This window comes from Leucoraja erinacea, chromosome 23, assembly GCF_028641065.1.
Source record: "Leucoraja erinacea ecotype New England chromosome 23, Leri_hhj_1, whole genome shotgun sequence".
Classification (NCBI taxonomy): Eukaryota; Metazoa; Chordata; class Chondrichthyes; order Rajiformes; family Rajidae; genus Leucoraja; species Leucoraja erinaceus.
Window position 1 is genome coordinate 30836025 of NC_073399.1, and position 21045 is coordinate 30857069.

General features: G+C 43.9%; 1 protein-coding gene across 2 annotated transcripts in view; it reads right to left on the bottom strand.

Annotated features, from left to right (window-relative positions):
• The window catches only part of LOC129708449 (alpha-1,6-mannosylglycoprotein 6-beta-N-acetylglucosaminyltransferase B-like), a 656277-nt gene that overhangs the window by 89793 nt on the left and 545439 nt on the right, over positions 1-21045 (bottom strand). For both annotated transcript variants that reach the window (XM_055654227.1, XM_055654226.1), the window contains exon 11: positions 4157-4287. In XM_055654227.1, the coding sequence (XP_055510202.1) occupies positions 4157-4287 (131 nt within the window). The remainder of the gene's footprint in view (positions 1-4156; positions 4288-21045) is intronic.

Genomic DNA, 21045 nt, shown 5'->3' on the forward strand with positions numbered 1-21045 from the left:
GTTACAGTTTGGCACCAGTGCCGTCGCAGACAACGACGAACTGCCTTAGGGGCTCCGACTCCGGATTTTCTTGAGGTTTACTCCTGAAGCCTTTCCCATGACTGGATATGGCCACAAGGCAGTGGAGGTTTTAAATCAGAGTTTTCCCTCTCCTAGATGGACTGCCTTCCCAGGCTGACGAGCCCCATCTGCCCGTGACACGTGGGGCCGGGAGTGTCTACCTTCCTGTGCAGGTCTATAGCACCTGCCCACTGCCCAGATCATGGTGTATGACTCTATGCCTCTGTTTTTTCCATGCTTTTAATTATGAACACATCTTAACTATTATGGGTGAATTTGATGCGCTTTTAACATAATTATTTAATTTTCATTTTGAATTGTTTTGAATGCTCTGAAATGCTTGTTTTGATAATATCAGAAAGGTCCCATATATAGACCTCTTTGTCCTGGAGCCTCCTCCATTGCCAGAGTGAGGTCACACGCAAACTGGAGGAACAGCACCTTATATTCTGTTTGGGTAGCCAGAGATTCCAAGGAGTCAGTGAGAATACATTACATTTTCTTTTACCAAGGAGACGCTAAGAACATCCTTGAGCAACTTCTCTATTCTGGCCGCAATCTCTTTGTGTTTCAGAGCTCATTTTGGGACCAGAAGTACAGAAGCTAATTAGCCCACAAACCTGCAGGTGTGTGTGAGGAAACCAGAGCACCTGGATAAAACCCACGCAGTTACAGGGAGAACGTATAAACAGCACCTGTGGTCAGGATTAAACCCGGGTCTCTGGCGCTGTAAGGCAGCAACTCTACTGCTGCGCCACAGTGCTTAGATTATGACAGAAGATGCCAGGCCACTAGTTAGTTGTATAAATTATTTACCTTACAAGCAGCAGCCCATTATAGTGTATGAGCTGTCGCCACTAGTATATCAATGGCTTGCTTTATTGGCTCCTGAGATTGCCTTTAAGGATTCAGCTACAAGATAACAACAATTCGGCACCTGCAGTTTACTGCATGAAACAAATCTTACAGCCATAAACTAGAAGGACGAGGACAGGAATAGGTCAAACTGCCTCCAACCTTATTTCACCAATGGATTATATTTGTATGTACTGTAGTAAAATGCTTACAATAGTTAAGGAATAGATCTATGGCATGTTGACACAAGGTGACTGCAGATACCTGTTAACAGGAACAGACACAAAGGGGTGGAGTTTCTCAGCATATCAGGCTGCATTTTCAGAGAACTACGAGAGGCAACATTTCAGGTAATCTTGGTCCTGTCTCTCTTCTCTTCCAGCTTTATTTCCACCCCCAGAACAGAACAGCCCCCCCCCCCCCCCCACCTCCCCCCCCCCACCGCCTATATTCCCCCCCTCCCCCCACCACCACCTATATTCCCCCCCCACCCCCCCCCCCCCCACAGAATTTTGGATCAGAAGTATAAAGCAATGTGTTCCCAACCTTCCTCAGACTGATTGTGGGTGAGTGAGGGGGAAGAAAGCTGGAAGAGAAGTGGGGAAAGGCCAATGTGTGTCAAGTAATAGATGAAAAGAGGTGGGGGGGTGGGGTGAGTTTGATTTGCAGATGGGTGGACAAGGGTCAACCTGATGTGAATCTACTGCATTTGGTGTTCCCGATGTGGCCTCCTTTATGTCGGAAAGACCAAACAGACTAGGTGGCCGTTTCGCTCATCACTTGTGTCAAGGCCTACTGGATATCCTGGTGGCTAACCATTTTAACTCCTCTTCCCATTCCCAGACTGACCTTTCTGTCCATTGCCAGAGTAAGGCCACATGCAAACTGGAGGAACAGCACATCAGATTCCTCTTGGGTAGTTTACAACCTAACGGTATGAACATTGAATTCTCCAATTTTAGGTAACTAACCAAGGGCCTGTCGCACTTGGGCGTCATTTACACGACATCATTTACGTGTCACGACGCACGGCGCGCACGTAGTGTCGCGCACATGATGCACGCATGGCGATTGGTGAGGCGTGGTGGCGTAGGCAGTGACGCGCGGTCGAGCGCGGCACCCCAGGATTTTGGGATTCACAAAATCTTCGCCCGTCACCTGCGTGACGTGCAATTGACGCCCAAGTGGGACAGGCCCTTTACAAACAACACTGCCACCTTTCTACCCCCCTCTCCCCTCTTCCTTATGCCCCACCTGGATTTACACTAATATCTCTCCTTCCCCATCCCTTTCCACCTATATTCCTTCCTCTGGCTTCACAATTCATACCTCTTCTATCCTTATCTCACAACTTTTGTCTTTTCATCTTTGACCTTTGTCCAACCATCTACCAACCCTCCCTCACCTACATCACCCACACCAAATCCTGGCATCACATCACTCCAGTCCTCAAACAACTTCACTGGCTTCCCATCTCCCACCGGATCACCTACAAAATCCTGATCCTCACCTACAAAGCCCTCCACCATCTGGCCCCCACATATCTCACTGACCTCCTCGCCCCCTACCAACCCTCACGGTCCCTCAGATCCACATCAGCCAGTCTCCTCTCCATCCACAAGCCCAACCTCCGCAGTTTTGGGGACAGAGCCTTCTCCATGGCAGCTCCCAGGCTCTGGAACTCCCTCCCCCAACTGATCCGCAATTCCGTGTCCCTCACCATCTTCCAGTCCCGCCTCAAGACCCATCTCTTCACCTCTGCCTATCCTTAGCCCAACGTCCCCCTCCCTTTTCATCTGTGCATTAATTGCCTCATATTGTGTTTTGAATTGAATTCTGTCTTTACTTTGTGTACTAGTCATATATTTATTTCATTCCCCTTACATGTTTTTCCTCTACTTGCTAAATCTTTGTAAGGTGTCCTTGAGACTCTTGAAAGGCGCCCATAAATAAAATTTATTATTATTATTATTATTATCCACCCATCACTTGTCAGGCTTTGTCCTGCCCCTTCTCTCTTGCAGCTTCACCCAATCCCCCCCCTCAAATCAATCTGAAGATGGGTCCCGACACGAAACATCACCTATTCATGTCCTCCAGAGATACTGCCCCGCTGAGTTACTCCAGCTCTTGGCATCTGTTTTTGTAAACCAGCATCTGCAGTTCCCTGTGTCTCCGTCAGATATTTGAAGAATTCTACTAATGTCCAAGAGACTCATTGTTTAGTTGCTGTTTGCTGATAATTCATTTAAATAATGGCTGAGATGGTAAGAGTAATGGAAGGCACTTCTAGTTGCTTTGAGCTTAAAATTGGGAATGCTGGTGTAAAATCAGCAGCATATCATGACTGATGCTAATCTCCACACGTCTGTCAGACATTCACAGCACAAGTGTGTTCCCCTCAACAACAGGACAATCAACACTTTGCCCACAAGCCAAAGATGGCTTATTAGAGCTCAGTTTGCACCTAAAGCAATGGGTGTTCTCTATCCTAACTTCTGCACAAATAACTAAAACAAAACATACTCTTTCACGTCGCTTGTAATGGAATATTTTTGTTTTCATTGTAGAGCTGGACAAATTACTCTGAAAATCTGCAACGCGAACCCAAGTGTAGAGTTATTGAGCTGCACAGCACGGAAATAGACTCTTCGGCCCACCTTGTCCATACCAAACCATAAAACCCTGTAAGTTTCTTATGCAAGTTATAAAGAAGAAAATACAAAAGATCCTAATGTAGCAATTCTGAGAGTAAATTTCTTGATGCGTCCGTTATTTACAAATTATGGAATTGTATCCATTTAGCTTTCCTTTGACAATTATTTTTTCTTATTCTTAACATCTGAGATCGGAATCTTCATGATCATTAGTCAAAGGGTCACAAGTAGACCATTCAGCCCATTGAATCTACTCGGTCATTCAATCATGGCTGAACTATCTTTCCCTCTCAACCCCATTTCCTGCTTTCTCCCCATACCCCTTGACACCCGTACTAATCAAGAATCTGTCAATCTTTGCGTTAAAAGTAACCATTGATTTTGCCTCCACATCCATCTGCGGCAATGAATTCCACAGGTTCACTACCTTTTGACTAAAGAAATTCCTCCTCATCTCCTTTCTAATGGTGCGACCTTTATTCTGAGGCTATGTCCCCTAGTCCTAGACTCTCCCATCGGTGGAAATCTTGTGGTTTACACATGGGAGCAACGCACATAAAATAATAATAATAAATTCTTCCCACCTTCCACATGTTAGGATCTTTTCCATAGACGACCGCCATGTTGTTGATCTTGCTTGATTGAATGGCTTCCTTTTCAGTATCATTCAGTATCTCAGCAACAAAACCCATGAATGAGTTGTCCGGACTATGAGCTGACAAAAGACAAATTGCACACTTTGTGTTAAAATACCGATCCACTGAACTTTACAATTATTGAAAACAGAACAACAGGAACAAAGCCAATTTACAAGATGGCCCAAGCTATCGGGAGAGGGTTGGGTAGGCTAGGATATTGTTCCTTAAAGAGCAAGATGATGAGGGGTGATCTCATAGAGGTGAATCTTATCGGGGAATCAAGAATCAGGGGACATAGGTTAAGGTGAGAGGCAAAAGATTTAATAGGAATTTGAAGGACAACTTCTTCACACAGACGGTGGTGGGCACATGGAATGAGCTGCTAAGGGAGGTAGTTGAGGCGAATACTATAATAACATTTAAAAAACATTTGGGCAGGTACATGGTCAGAAAAGATGTGGGCCAAATATGGGAAGATGAAAATAGTGTAGATGGGGCAGCTTAGTTGGCACGGACAAATTGGGCCACCTCTTTTTCTGTGCTGGATGACTCCATGATACTACAAGATGACTGAAGGGGCTGTCCCACTACGGTGTCCTAATCCACGAGTTCAGACGAGTTTGCCCTCGACTCATACTCGCAGCATGGTCGACACGAGGTCCTAGGAGGTCTTTGTAACTCTCCTTCATGCTGGAGAGTAGTTCCCACTTACTAGAGGCCTCAGCTAGGTCGCGGCGTATTTTTCAACATGTTGAAAAACTCCCGCGAGAAAAAAAGGTCGCCGTGGAAAAAATCGATACTTTTTTTACTCGTAGGGTTTATTCGAAGTAAGTCGTAGTAGGTCGGCATGATATTCATAGGTAATCGAGGATAGTCGAAGGTAATCAAAGGTAGTCGTAGATAGTCTTCAACATAGTCGAAGGGAAGTGGAAGGAGATCGAAGGAGGTCGGCTTCACTCTCCACTATTCGGTGTCCAATTTTCCCGAAGCTAGTCGTAGCTAGTCTTCATCATAGTTGAAGGAGGTCTTCTACGTTGTTGAAGGAGGTCTTCAACATGACATTTTTTCAAACTCTCCTAAACTCTTCTAAACTGGCCAATTAGGTCGCTGCAGTGGGACAGCCCCTTTGATTGGCTCTCAGTTCATATCTGGCATTATTTGTTTTTGAGTTGAATCAAAGAGATATTTCTCACAATAAAGCTGTAATCTTTGCATTAAAAAACTGCAGATGCAGGAAATCAGAAACAAATGCAGAAAATACTGAAGACATTTGGCAGGTCAGTCAGCAACTGTGCTAATGAGTCTGACGAAGAGTCCCAATCTGAAATGTCACCTATCGATGTTCTCCAGAGATGTTGCCTGACCCGCTGAGTTCCTTTTTTGTAAACCAGCATCAACACTTCCTTGTTTCAATATTTTGACTGCTCCACTACGAAATCTCCTCAGGAGGGGTCCCAACTTGAAACGTCACCTATCCATGTTCTCCAGAGGTGCTGCATGACTCGCAGAGTTACTCCAGCACTTTGTGTCGTTTTTGTAAACCAGCATCTGCAGTCCCTTGTTCCTCTGTTCCTTTGATCGCTATGTCCAGCACAAGCAGCTTGAAAAGTTTGTACATAATTTATTACAAGCAGTAAGCATCAGCCCCATTATTTTGTCAGATGAGTTTATACTTTGAATCAATTTTGTCTTGCTGCAGTTATTAATAATAAACGCAAGACAGATTGTCCAAGACAGATTTAGTTGTCGCTGACAACTAAATAACAGTGTAATCATTTCCCCCTCCCTGGAGAATCAGCAAATCATTTACAAGAATTTTTTTTTTGCTGCTGGTGTTACGTTCTGCTAATGTTTTCAAATATATCTGCCTTCCAAACTTAAATTCTGATGTTTTATTTAAGGGTACCCTCATCAATCTCAGTCAAAGTATACAGAAATGATCATTTTCCATAGGAGCACATTTAATACTTCATGAAGATATTATTTCCTGGGTATATTTTATTGACTTTTCCTTCCATTCCCACGTCATGATTAAAATTTGTGTTAGGCTTGCTACTTTCAGGCTTTCATCAAAAGATGAGATATATTGGCTTAGTTTAACCGTTTGTTTGGCTTTATGGTTCACAGGTGTGACATTTTGCAGAAAGCATTGGATAACTGTTGAAAGAAGGGTTACTGTTCATGTGCAGGCAGGCAGGTCAGTTTCCCTTGGCATAATGTTTGGCATGGAAACTGTGGGCAGAAGGGCCTCTTCCTGTGCTGTACAGCTATTTGTTTAGGTTGATTATTGTCACGTGCATAGTGCTTGCATATTATAAACATATATGTACATAAGTGGTGTTATGTTATAGGTACAGTGAAAAGCTTTTGTTTGCATGCTATTCAATCAAATCAGATAATATTATACACAAATACAATCAACCAAACACAAGAACACGCAGAGTGATGGGAAAACATCCGCAGTGCTGATTATAATTTCTTAGCATTGAAACTTAACTGTTCCAGAGAAACATCCAATGTCCATAATGATGTTCGATGTTTATATTCCTGCTAGTGTCACTGTATGTATCCCTTCATTATCACCTCTTCCACAGTCAACAATGGACCATTGTGGGTTCCACCTTTTCTTGGTTATCGGTTTCGGCTCTGATTTGTTCTGTATCTTTTCATACCTTTTGTTTCCCTTTCTCCTGACTCTCAGTCTGAAGAAGGGTCTCGACCTAGCATCACCTATTCCTTTTCTCCAGAGATGCTGCCTGACTGTTGAGTTACACCAGCATTTTGTGTCTATCTTTGGTGTAAACCAGCATTGGCAGTTCCTTCCAACACACTTATTTGTAATCAGATATTGGTGTCTCCATTACATCCTATTAGTAGTTAGTTATGTTTATTAATCGGAGATTACTCTATGCATGGATGCTATTAAATACTTCCTTGTAATGTACAACGTTGCAACGTTTTACTTAGAATCTCCTGCAGTTCAGAAGTTAAGAGAATTAAATCTTTGAACTGTGGTTTTTGTTCCACAATTATTGGACAAGCCAGGGCCGATTCCTGCACATTTTATACACGCGCATCCTTTAAATGAGAATCATTAATGTGAGGTTTAATCTGAAGTGTAATTATAGAGAAAGGTTGACATGATGTTTTCATGTCATGGTGACTTTATTATGACACCTGACTATTCTAGTATAATTATTTCCACTATTCACAGAAGAAAGTTCAACAGATGCCAACATGAGCAAGTGTTAATTAAAACAGAATTATTTGTTATTAGTATGGTTCTAATGCGTTATGTATTGGAACATATTTCAACTATGTTACTAGTTTGGAAAACCACAAATGTGATAGTTTCTGAAAATGTTTTTGTTTTCTCTCCTTGAACTGTTCTAGGCATATTGTGCTTTTCAGTGGCAAGAGATCAAGTCAAATCACTTTTCCAGTTTTAAAATCTGATTTACAATGGGATGGCAATACTGGCGGACCTAGTTACACAATAACAGTCCGAATATCAGATTGCTGATGCAGAAAAGAAAATTTTTGATTTGCCTTTTATTCCCCAAATGCCACACAACATTTTTGCACTTCACAGGGTATGACAGTTGGATTTTCTTTTAGTTTTGTTAAGTTTGGTTTAGGGATACAAAGTGGAAACAGGCCCTTTGGTCCTCTGATTCCGCACTGACTAGCGATCCCCGCACACTAGCACTATCCTATTCGGATTTCCATACATTTTTCCCAATTTTAGGAGTGCAAAGAGAATGTGGTCAGAGAGACGTGGGTCTTTGATGAGTTAACGTGATATGCAGCCTGAAGCTGGTGAAAGTAGCAATGAGATTTGGCTTGATCTTTACGAATGGTAGAGTAGGCATGGGACATTGAGTGGTTCATATGCACAAATACAGTGAGGTACAGGTACAATCAAAATAGAGTCATACAATGTGGAAATAGGCCCTTTGGCCCAACTTCCCCACACCGACCAACACGTCCCATCTCGTGTGCGGACGTGGCGTCGAAGGAAGAGAAGCCAAACCAAAGAAGTGGAAGCCAAACGAAGCCGAAACGCCAAATAACTGAAAGCGTACGAAACCGAAACGCCATCTAACCGAAAGGGCGGGATGCCTAAAAGCCAACTCACCGAAAGGCCGCTCTGCCGAAACGCCAACTCACCGAAAGGCTGTGTCGCCTACAAGCCAACTAACTGAATAGCGGCTCTGCCGAAAAGACAAATAACGGGCAATGACGTCGCCGGGGGGCGGGACTTGTCAGCGATTGGTCCAGATCCCTGCGTCCATCACATCACTGACCGATGGAGATTGGAGGATGGGGGTCATTTTCCCACACAAGCCACAGGTGACTGGGCAATCTGAACCCAAGCACCAAGTTGTAAGCGGCCGAAGAAGCGCATCCCTCGGGACAGCCCCCACTCTCCCACGGCCACGGCCGCCCTCCGCCTCGTCACTCCCGTGCGGTAGGCGACGCAGCCTTTCGGTGAGTTGGCATTTCGGAGGAGTAGCCTTTTGGTGAGTTTACATTTAGGCATCCCCACCTTTTCGTCGTCTCGTCCTTCGACGCCACATCTGGGTACCGTCCCATCTACACTAGTCCCACTTGTCTGCATTTAGCCCATATCCCCCTAAACCTGTCTTATCTGTGTACCTGTCTAATTGCTTCTTTAATGTTGTGATAGTCCCTGCTTCAACTAACACTGCCGTCAGCTGGTTTCATACACCCACCACCCTTTATGTGAAAAAATTATCCCTAAGATTCCTATAAAATCTTTCCTCCTTCACCTTAAACCTGCGTCCACTGGTTCTCAATTCCATTACTCTGAGCAAGAGAATCTGTGCATCTACCCAATCTATTCCTATCATGATTTTATACACCTCTATAAGATCAGGTCAGGACCCACCTTCAGACTGAAAGTAGGGGTCTGAAGAAAGGTCCAGACTCGAAACGTCACCTATCCTTTTTCTCTGGAGATGCTGCCTGACCCGCTGAGTTACTTCAGCACTTTGTGTCTAACAATGAAAATCTTGCTTCCAGCAGTATCTCAGGCATATAGACACACTCAACACACAAAAATACAAAGATGTATAAACTCTGCAAGACATTTAAAGAAAAAGGACAGTGTAAAAAAAAACAAGATATCAGTGCAAAACAATATTAGAAAAAAAAACAAGTCCATGGTAGTGCAAGATGTGGTCTGTTATTGAGGTTGGATTAAGTATGTGTTCGTAATCTTCCATCCATCTCTTATGCTTGATAATGTAAATTCAAGAGTCAAGAATGCTCTATTATCATATGTAAGGCAACACAATGTTTTCACCGGCTGCTCCGGTTTCCTCCCACATTCCAAAGCAGGGGTTCCCAACAGTTTTGGTCCTGTTTACCCCTTGCAACTTTAATAGCACATAACAATGTTAATTCACTTATTTATGAACAACTAATGATGAACAGATATCGGTATACCAGAACCAAACACAGTCAATCACGGAGAAAAAAATATGTACAAATCCAGAATCAACAAATTTACCCCCTGGGTAGGCGAAATTTATCCCCTGGGGGTAAAGTTACCCCAGGTTGTGAACCCTTGCTCCAAAGACATACAGATTTGTAAGATTAATTGGCTTTTTCATAACTGTAAATTGTCCCTAGTGTGTTGGATATCATTAGTGTACAGGGTGATCGCTGGTTGCCATGGACTCGGTGGGGCGAAGGCCTGTTTCCGTGCTGTGTTTTAAACATCTAAAGCTTAATGGATCAAAACGAAACAATTAAGTTCTTACTTGCAGCAGTTTGAAGAAAATTAATAAAAAAAGACTCATTTGTTTATACACATTGACAGAATTTTTTTTACAGATAACACATTACAGGGACCAAAACATCAAGTCTTTTCACAGTTTGAAGCCAGACTTTGGAAGATTTGTTGGCAGACACAGTGGAACATATGGGTTTTGCAGGGGCCTCTCTAAGCAAGTTACTGGAACAGTGATGAGAGAGAAAATGCACAGTACATCAGCAAGAAGAGTGATGAGTGCACATATGAGTTTGTGGAGCAAAGATTTGGAGAAACTAATAAACAAAGATGAGGATATTGAAAGTGTCATTTTGAGAAATGAATGGAAACCAATAAATGATCAGTGAACAGCTACATTTCAGCAACCATCAGATCCTGTGTTTCGCACTAATAGCTTATTTTATTTTTGCAATCTTTTTTCCTTTACTGTCATTTATAATTTAATTTAAAATTTATAACATTGTGTATTGTCTGGGTCTGTGTGGCTGTGATGCTGCTGCTGCAAGCAAGATTTCCATTGTCTTTGTATCTTACTGTACTTGTTCGATTTTTTAGGTGACTACAGGCGACTAGGCTGTTGCCATATGGTCGCCGGGGTGTCGCCAGTATGGTCGAGAGTAGTCTCTTCAGTCGCCCAAAGAGTCGTAGCATTTTTTCTGGTCGCCGCTGGATTTTGAAATTTCAACACTTTTCGGCGACAGTTGGCTTGACGCCAATGAGCGTAGCTTGACTTCTCCTGATGTCGGCGCTGTCGTAGGTTGTCGCCAGGATGACGCAGGTTGTCGCCGGTGCTGACTTCGGTGAATTCCATTGGCGACTGCCTATATCAACCTACGTCAACTGGCGACAGAATCGCCTTACCTTGTCCTAGCTTAATGTGGATGGACGTAGATTGTCGTAGGTGTGGCTGTAGGTGGACGTCCTAATGGGTCGCCGGTTGTTGGTTGCTTGCCGTAGATTGATGTCGACCAGGAGGTAGGTTGTTGTAGACATTGTCGTAGACATTGTCATAGTTGGGGTCCAATCGCCGTTTTTTCGGCAGAGGCAGAGAAAGAAAGCGCTGATAAGAGTTTGGAGAACAAACCCGGTACCAGTAAGTCTTCTCGAGGTCCTCTCGAGACCCTCTCAAGACCCTAACTCTGGCAATGGCGACCTTGTCTATAGAAGATGGGGGAGGTGGCCAATCATAATCTGGATCACTGTCCAAGCACAGCTCAGACCACTCCTATTTTGAACATTAGCATGCCCAGTATTACATTAAACTACTGCCTTTGTTCATTTCAAATTCTCTCCCCAACACAATGACTTTTGCAAACCTCCCAGTCCCAGTTCACAAAATCGGCCAGGGAAATTTCCTAGTTCACAAATTCTGCATATTGGTTCCCACAGAAACAAAGATTCTTTTAAACAGAACGGCTTTTGTCAGATAAGGGAGGGGAATGTAAAATTAATACAGAGAGACGTCTCTAATGTTTTGCACCGATTTTTTTTTGGAAACGAGGGGTGCTGCACCACTTTGGCTAACTCCTCTCAGATTACATTTGTGTATTTTGCCTGTTTTATTTGTACTAACTTTATTTCAATGTTCGAAGGATATTATTTTTTATAAACCAAAAGGTATTTCAAAAGTATTCTAGGAAGTTCTTTCAAGTTGTCACTCATCCAAATTCTGGCTCTTATCTGATTACACAGATCTTCCTGTTCTTGTCACTCATCCAAGTTCTGTCTCTTATCTAACTAGAGTGCTCAGTGTTCTTTTCAAGGCTATGCTGCCAAGATAATGGCAGCTCTTTCCGACTGTGTAGAGGATTTCACTATGTCTTTTTAATTTCTCCCAAAGCCTAGGGATACTTGACATCCAGTCCCAGGCTATATTTATATATTCATATATATATATACCCCTTTTGATGAAATGGTCCATGTCAGATGAAATAAGATGTCATTGAATGAGCTTGCAATCTATGAAATTTAATTTTTCATTCTTTGTTTTCTCTTAACTTAATTTTTTTTCCTTTTTCTTAACTTTTGAATTGAGTTCAAATAGAGACCTGAATTCCACGATGGGCAAAAACCAGATTGGAGGGGTTCGAATAGGTTATTGGCATGGAGATAGAATTGAAGTTGTGAGGTGATGATACGCTCCAGGGTTTTAGAAAGAAAGGGGAGGTTTGAGATTGGGCGGTAGTTGTTGAGAGAGGAGGGATCCAGACCAGGTTTCTTTAAAATTGGGGTGACAGCAGCAGTTTCGAAGGCGGAGGGGACAGTTCCATTGGACAGTGAGGAGTTGAAGAGGTTAGTGAGGTAGGGGCAGAGGACGGGGAGGCAGGATTTCAGCAGGGGAGTGGGGAGGGGGTCAAGGGAACAGGTAGTGGGTTTGGAAGAGCTGATGAGTTTGGAGATTTCAGGAGGGGTGACCAGATCAAACTGGGAGAGGAGCCAGTGTGGAGGAGGGGTCGGGAGGTCAGTAGAGATGGGGAGAAGAGGGGCCTTGGCAGGTGCTGGAGTAGATGATGGGGTGTCAGATACAGGGGATAGAGATTGATAAATGATGTTAATTTTATCAGCGAAAAAGTGGAGAAATGAGTTGCAGAGATCCGGAGTAGAGGTAGGGAGAGTGTTGGTCCGAGGCTTGAGGATGTTGCCCACTGTGGAGAAGAGGATTCTGGGGTTTTGGCAGGGGTCGGTGAAGATGGAGAGGTGGGCAAACTTGGCAGCAATGAGGGCATCTTTGTAGTCAGTGAGGCGGAGTTTGTAAGCTTCGTGGTGGACTGTGAGAGATGATTTATTTGTGAGTCGTTCAAGTTGGCGGCCAGTTTGTTTCAACTTACAGAGTGCGGGTGTGTACCAGGGTGAAGAGGCGTTAAAAGTTACGATTTTTGTTTTTGAGGGGGGCCAGAGTGTTGAGGGAGGTAGACAAGGTGGAGTTGAGATGGTTTGTGAGATCATCAGGTGAGATGTGGGTTGAGTCCAGGGGGAGAGTGGTGGAGAGCAGGTCAGAGAGATGGCGGGGATCGATGGATTTTAGATCACGGAAGGTGATTTCTCTGAGGAGGCGGGGGCGGGGGGTGGGAGAAGGGATGGTGAACCGTATGAGTTTATGATCAGAGAGGGGAAAGAGTCATGGATGGAGGTCGAGTACCAGTTGATTTGTGGAGCAGACCAGGTCGAGGATGTGTCCTTTATCATGAGTGGGGAAGGTGACATGTTGGGTGAGAGTGAAGTTGTCCAGTAAAATAATAATAATAATAATAACTTTATTTATAAAGCACTTTAAACAACTGCAGTTGCCACAAAGTGCTGTACATGAGAACTCATGGACAAGACCATTAAAAACCGTAAAACAAAGGACTATAAAACAGTAAAAATTAAAAGACATTAAAAGCACTAAAAACAGGAGCAATGTCTCAGCCAGTGTCGAAAGCCAGAGAATAAAAATGAGTTTTTAGGGTGGATTTGAAGATGGACAGTGAGGGGGCCTGTCTGATGTGCAACGGCAAGGTGTTCCAGAGTGCCGGAGAAGCAACAGAAAAGGCTCTATCCCCTCTGAGCTGGTGAATTCAGATGAGAGCTTGCAGGTGGGGGAGTCCATGTGGATATTTAAGTCACCGAGTAGCAGCAGACGTGGAGAGAGAGAGGAGCTAGTGTGAGGAGTTCAGTAAAATCGGAGAGGAAGGAGGGGGTTTGGTTTAGGTGGCCGGTAAATGAGGAATGAGAGCTCCGTGATAGCGGTTAGCCGTGGGCTAGGTGCACAGAGGTGGATGACTGTTGTGAGTGCCAAAATTATCCACGGCATGACAGGAGGAGATGAACATCCAGTCTTGGTCACGGCTCGCATCTGGTGGGGATTGCCTGTAAGAAGGACGGAGGCGATCAGGTTAGCCGCTGTAGCAGCTAGCATTAGCCACCACTCGTTGGCTGAACGAGGGCAGCCAGCAAGCTGCTAACCGAAGAGGCAGCAGTCCGGACGAGGAGCCCGAGCGACTTCGGGAAGCAGCTGAGAGGATGGGGGCAGGGTGAAACCCATCAGTGTTAGCCAGCTGACACCCAGAGGTTGACCCGGCCGGTGTTTGAGGGCAGCGGCAGCAGGTAACGATGGAATATCGTCGATGTTGGTGGTGTCAGCTGGTATGCACTTGGAGAGCATGCAGAGTTGATCCGGTAGGGATGAGATGAAGGAAAGAAACTTGCTTTCCTTCAAGGGTGCAGAGAACACAAACAAGAACACAAGAGGCAATAGCAGACGGAGAAGCGGCGAACAAACAGCGCCAGCGTCCTCTCCGTGCAGCGTCCTCTCGGCTAGTGGCGTAGGCCGCAGGCCGGCGGTTGGAGATTTCAAGTTTGCGCCGCAGAGCCAGAAGCACCGCAGACCGCGGGCCGGCATTTGGAGCTTCTTCTTCTTCCCCCACGAGGGATCCCAGGCTGCGGACTCCACACCAGCTGGAGCTCAGGCCGCCAACAACTGCCGCTTCTCCGCTGCCGTCACCGCCATATCTGCCATATCCGAAGGTCGGTCGGTGGATGTGGACAACTCTGAATCCCCATTGAAGAAGGATATGATCCTGAATATACAGAGTGCTCTTGGGAAAAAGTTCAGGTACAAGATGCAACTCAACCATTAAATGTGAAAAAAATACCAGTTAACTGCAATGATGCATCTTGTTCTATAAGAAATGATGTTGTGGGTGGATTGGAGTCCAGTGATCTTTCTGAAAGGTATTTATCAAGTGAAGATAAAAGACTGGATAGACTTGGTTTATACTCTCTAGAATTTAGGAATTTATGAGAGGGGATCTTATAGAAACTTACAAAATTCTTAAGGGGTTGGACAGGCTAGATGCAGGAAGATTTGTTCCCGATGTTGGGGAAGTCCAGGACAAGGGGTCACTGCTTAACGATAAGGGGGAAATCCTTTAAAACTGAGATGAGAAGAACTTTTTTCACACAGAGAGTGGTGAATCTCTGGAACTCTCTGCCACAGAGGGTAGTTGAGGCTAGTTCATTGGCTATATTTAAGAGGGAGTTAGATGTGGCCCTTGTGGCTAAGGATATCAGAGGGTATGGAGAGAAGGCAAGTACGGAATACTGAGTTGGATGATCAGCCATGATCATATTGAATGGCGGTGCAGGCTCGAAGGGCCGAATGGCCTACTCCACCACCTAATTTCTATGTTTCTATGTTTCTACGTAAGATGACAGAGAAATAAAAGTTAAGAATGGCTCTTCAGATGAGTCTTTTCAACCATATTGGAAGAAGAAGGGTAGGTTCTACTGCAGTTGTACAGGGTCTTGGTGAGACCACACCTGGAGTATTGCGTACAGTTTTGGTCTCCAAACCTGAGGAAGGACATTATTGCCATAGAGGGAGTGCAGAGACGGTTCACCAGACTGATTCCTGGGATGTCAGGACTATCTTATGAAGAGAAAGACTGGATAGACTTGGTTTATACTCTCTAGAATTTAGGAGATTGAGAGGGGATCTTATAGAAACTTACAAAATTCTTAAGGGGTTGGACAGGCTAGATGCAGGAAGATTGTTCCCGATGTTGGGGAAGTCCAGGACAAGGGGTCACAGCTTAAGGATAATGGGGAAATCCTTTAAAACCGAGATGAGAAAAACTTTTTTCACACAGAGAGTGGTGAATCTCTGCAACTCTCTGCCACAGAGGGTAGTCGAGGCCAGTTCATTGGCTATATTTAAGAGGGAGTTAGATGTGGCCCTTGTGGTTAAGGGGATCAGAGGGTATGGAGAGAAGGCAGGTACGGGATACTGAGTTGGATGATCAGCCATGATCATATTGAATGGCGGTGCAGGCTCGAAGGGCCGAATGGCCTACTCCACCACCTAATTTCTATGTTTCTATGTTTCTATGTAAGATGACAGAGAAATAAAAGTTAAGAATGGCTCTTCAGATGAGTCTTTTCAACCATATTGGAAGAAGAAGGGTAGGTCACCAATTAAGAAGTGCAATATTAAGGATGTGAAGAAACAATCTGGACAAGAACGTGGCAGGAAACCAAAGTCAAACTTGGAAAGGGAAGATTTTCCCACTGTGTATCGATGTCAGTATAAGGGTCGCTGCACTGTTTACAGAGGAGTTGACGGACTTAAGATACATATAAAAGAGCAGCATGAAGCTGGTAGGGTGGAAGGTGAGGACATGGGGGACTCTGCCCTTGTTACGAGTGGGGGGGGGAAGTGCAGGAGTGAGAGCAGAGACCCTGGTGAGAGCCTCATCTATAGTAGATGAGGGGAACCCCTGTTCCCTGAAGAATGAGGACATCTCCAATGCCCTGCTGTGGAACATCTCATCCTGGGTGCAGATGCGGCGTAGACGGAGGAATTGTTAGTAGGGGATGGAGTCCTTACAGGAAACAGGGTGGGAAGAAGTGTAGTTCAGAAAGCCATGGGAGTCAGTGGGTTTATAGTGGATGTCAGTCAGTAGTCTATCACCTGTGATGGAGATAATGAGGTCAAGCAATGGTAGGGAAATGTCGGAAATGGTCCAGGTGTATTTGAGTGCCGGATGGAAGTTAGTGGTGAAATGGATGAAGTCAGTGAGATGTGTGTGGGTGCAGGATGTAGCGGTGATATAGTTTGGGGATAGGGCCCTGGTACGCCTCAAACAAAGATTGTTCAACGTACTTTCTTAGAATAAAGGGGAGGTCATTTAAGACTGAGGTGAGAAAAAAAATTTTCACCCAGAGAGTTGTGAATTTATGGAATTCCCTGCCATAGAGGGCAGTGGAGGCCAAGTCACTGGATGGATTTAAGAGAGAGTTAGATAGAGCTCTAGGGGCTAGTGGAGTCAAGAGATATGGGGAGAAGGCAGGCACGGGTTATTGATAGGGGACGATCAGCCATGATCACAACGAATGGCGGTGCTGGCTCGAAGGACCAAATGGCCTCCTCCTGCACCTATTTTCTATGTTTCTATATTTCTATATACCCTACAGAGAGGCAGGCATAGCTAGGGCCCATGCGCGTGCCCATAGCTACGCCTTGCATTTGGAGGAAATGGGAGGAATCAAACAAAAAGTTGTTAACGGTAAGGATCAGCTCCGCTAGGCGGAGGAGAGTATCAGTAGACGGGGGTGGGTGGGTCAGGCAGCATCTCTGGAGAACATGGATAGGCAGCATCTGGGATCGGGACCCTTTTTCATCCTGGTTGAAGGGGGTGGCGGGGAAACTGGAAGCAAGACCAGGACAAATCAGGGACGGCAATAGATGATCTCAGGCAGGGAGGATCCCTGATAATCTGATTGTTGGCTAGGGACGATGTGATGGGGGTACATCGTTGCAAACTGTGGATTGGCTTGTTGCCATTTATTAAAATTCCCTAACCTGTTGTAAATTCAGAGATTCCAATCTCCATTGTTAATTTGCAAATTAATCACAGATGAAAAGATTTATTGTGGAGCCATATTCGGTTGGTATTTGACTTGGATCTACAGATTCTAATGTTCATGGCGATGGTTATTAATGCTGTATGTTTTACTGTGCACTATAAAAGTTATTCATGTGAATGACTGTTTAATGCAATGCTTTAAAATTACTGTTATTATCACAGATTAAGGGAGACTTATTGAATGCATTTTAGTGCTGAGGTGAATATGTTCACTTCAACATAAACTAAAAGCTCATCAGCTGTGACTTAATTGGTATCACTCTTGTCTCAGTCGGAAGATTTTGTGTTCAAATCAGCCAAGAGTGACTTGAGCATCAAAGTCTTGACAGATGCTACGATGCTTTCTTGTCTTTCAGATTTAACCCATATCAAATTTAAAGAGGAGTGGGGCGGCAAAGTAGCACAGTTGTAGAGTTGCTGCCTACGGCATCAGAGTCCCGGGTTCGATCCTGACTACGGGTGCTGTTTGCACGGAGTTAGTACATTCTCCCTGTGACCACGTGGGTTTTCTCCGAGTGCTCCGGTTTCCCTCCACACTCCAAAGACACTGGTTTGTAGGTTAATTGGTTTTGATAAGTTGTAATATTGTCCCTATTTCTACAAGAATGATCCAAGGAATGAGTAGGTAAACCTATAATGAGCGTTTGTCGGCACTGAACCTCTACTCACTGGAGTTTAGAAGAATGAGGGGGGACCTCATTGAAACATACAGAATAATGAAAGGCTTGGATGGAGTGGATGTGGAGAGGATGTTTCTACTAGTGAGAGAGTCTAGGACTTAAAGTCATAGCCACAGAATTAAAGGACGTTCTTTTAGGAAGGAGATGAGGAGAAATTTCTTTAGTCAGAGGGTATAGAATCTGTCACCCTATACTAGGGAAAAATGTCAAATTTTACTGGCCACTTAAACTACAGACGCACGTATTTGGTGTGAGGGAGGAAATCGAAGCACCCGGAGGAATCCTGTGCGGTCGCAAGAAGAACATATAAACTCCATACAGACAGCAAAGAACTCCGCTAGTGGGAGAGTCTAGGACCAGCAGTAATAGCCTCAGAATTAAAGGGCACTCTTTTAGAAAGGAGGTGAGGAGGAACTTCTTTAGTCAGAAGATAGTTAATCTGTGGAACTCATTACCATAGAAGGCTGTGGAGGCAAAGTCAGCGGATACATTTAAGGCAGAGATAGATAGACTTTTGATTAGTACAGGTGTCAGAGGTTATGGGGAGAAGGCAGGAGAATGGGGTTAGGAGGGAGAGCTATGACTGAATGACGGAGTTGACTTGATGGGCCGAATTGCCTATTTCTACTCCTATCACTTATGACCTTATGGCCCATTGTGTGTAGGTAATGTAGAGGGTGATCGCCGGGTTAGCATGGATCTGATGGGCCAAAGAGCCTGATTCCGTGCTGTATCTCTGAACAAAACTAAACTAAAGAGTGAATGTATGGTAAGCTGAGGGCCAGGTGTTGCAAAGTAGAATTATTATGAATAGCTCAATAAAGTGAGGGGGAGGAGTGGCAAATGTAAGTGGCCAAACCTGATACAAACAGAACTCATTGTGGTCACAATGTGATGTGCTCTAGAAATCAGAAGCAAACCGGGTACACATTCCCTCTCTTACCCCACCAGTTCATATCCACCCATCCATCCTCACTGACTTTACATTTCACTCCTCTCCTCTCCTTATCTCACTCCCTTTTTGTCTCCATTTCATCTCAGGCCCTTGTTCAGCCACCTACCAATCAAACCCCGCTCACCTGTATCCAGCTATCAGTAGAAACAAGGAACTGCAGACGCTGGTCTACAAAAAAGGGCATAAAGTGACTGGAGTAACTCAGTGGGTCAGGCAGCGTCCACCAGAGATGTCAACTGTCCCGCTGTGTGTCGGGTCCAGCACTTTGTATTGCCAGACTTTGCCCCACACCCACCAGGTACAATGGTGCAACAGTTTAGTTGCTGCCTTGCAGCGCCAGAGAAGCGGGTTCGATCCTGACATCAGGTGCTGTCTGTACGGGGTTTGTACGTTTTCGCTGTGACCACGTGCATTCTCATCGGATGCTCCGGTTTCCTCCCACATCCCAAAAACGTGCAATATGTAGGTTAATTGCCCCAAATGTGCAGGCAGTCGATGAGAAAGTGGGATAATATAGAACTAGTGTGAATGGGTGATCGATGGTCGGCATGTATTCAGTGGGCCGAAGGGCCAGGTTTCATGTTGGCCTTCTAAACTAAAATGATCACGGTAAACACTGTTCTTAAATCAATATAGTTACAGGTATAACCCTTGACAGTTTAAAAACATTAATTATTTATTTTCTCCTGTACGTGAAGTTAGTAAAGATATATGCTGCTGGTGGCTTCAGTTAATAAAACCATTCTGACAAATCTAGCTTATAGTAGAAAGCAAGTAACACTGTTTTTAAAATCCATGAAGACGGGACAACACATTCCCATGCCGTGTAAATGAAAATTAACGTCCTCCCAATTGATTCCAATATTCACTTCCAATATGAAAATATTGTTCAATGGCCAATTATATTGAGTAATGAACAGTAAACATGCTAATGATTCAGCAAAATTAAAGTGGAGAGAAAAATTAAAGGTGTAAAAACAGCCAAGGTGAAAACGATAAAACAGAGAGACTGAGAAAATAATCATATCAAACTCACGGGCATCAGTTGATAAGAATGAAATACAAAAGATAAAGTAATATGCAGAATTTAAAATCAAAAATAGAAATAAACCTGTCAAAGGTATCATCTTGGAAGAAAGTTATAGAGCTACTGGATATGACAATTGATCTAACTTAATAAGCATGATTTGATCTGCAGATGTGAATTACAATGTTGTAATTGGTGCCTTGTGAATATGTATCACCATTGACACGTCTGCCAGCATCTCCACCAATTTAGACCTTATCCTGGATCTTGTTAGAAAATATATTTCCAAGAGATATCTTGTATATCTAAGTGTTGATACTGTTGCCATGGTAACGGATCTTCCAAAGAAAGGTGTAATGAATACAACAACAGAATTAAAACAAAATTGGTTCACGAAACAGTAAATAAAGTTTTCAAAGAGATGAAAATGCAACCATTGTAGTCAGTCACCTGTCACATTAAATGTATCTACTACTGAAAAGTTTTGAAGGGAAGATTAAAACAAGCAGTTCCAAATGAATGCCTATTTCAGTGGCACTCTTTGAAATAGAAAGAGCAAGTAAACATCTTCTCAATTGCGTACTGGCAGGATTTTGAATAAAGTCTAATTCCAAAATTAAAAAAAATAATATTTCACAAAACATTATGCTGAACTGCATCACTCTCCTCCTCATTTTGAAAAGCGGGTCCAAATATACTTGAATTTGACTTGATTGTATTTATGTATATCATATACCATCTGTTTGTATATCATGCAAAACAAAGCTTTTCACTTTTCACTGTACCTCAGTACACATGACAATAATAAACTTAAAGCTCAAGGTAATGATTCGACCCACAGTGTGTCATCTGCTGAATCTTCTGCCTGATGGAAATGGGATAAAGTAGGAATGACCGGGGTGAGAAAGGACTTTGATTACGTTGGCTGCTTTTCCGAGGCAGCTTTTCTGAGGTATAGGTGGTGTTA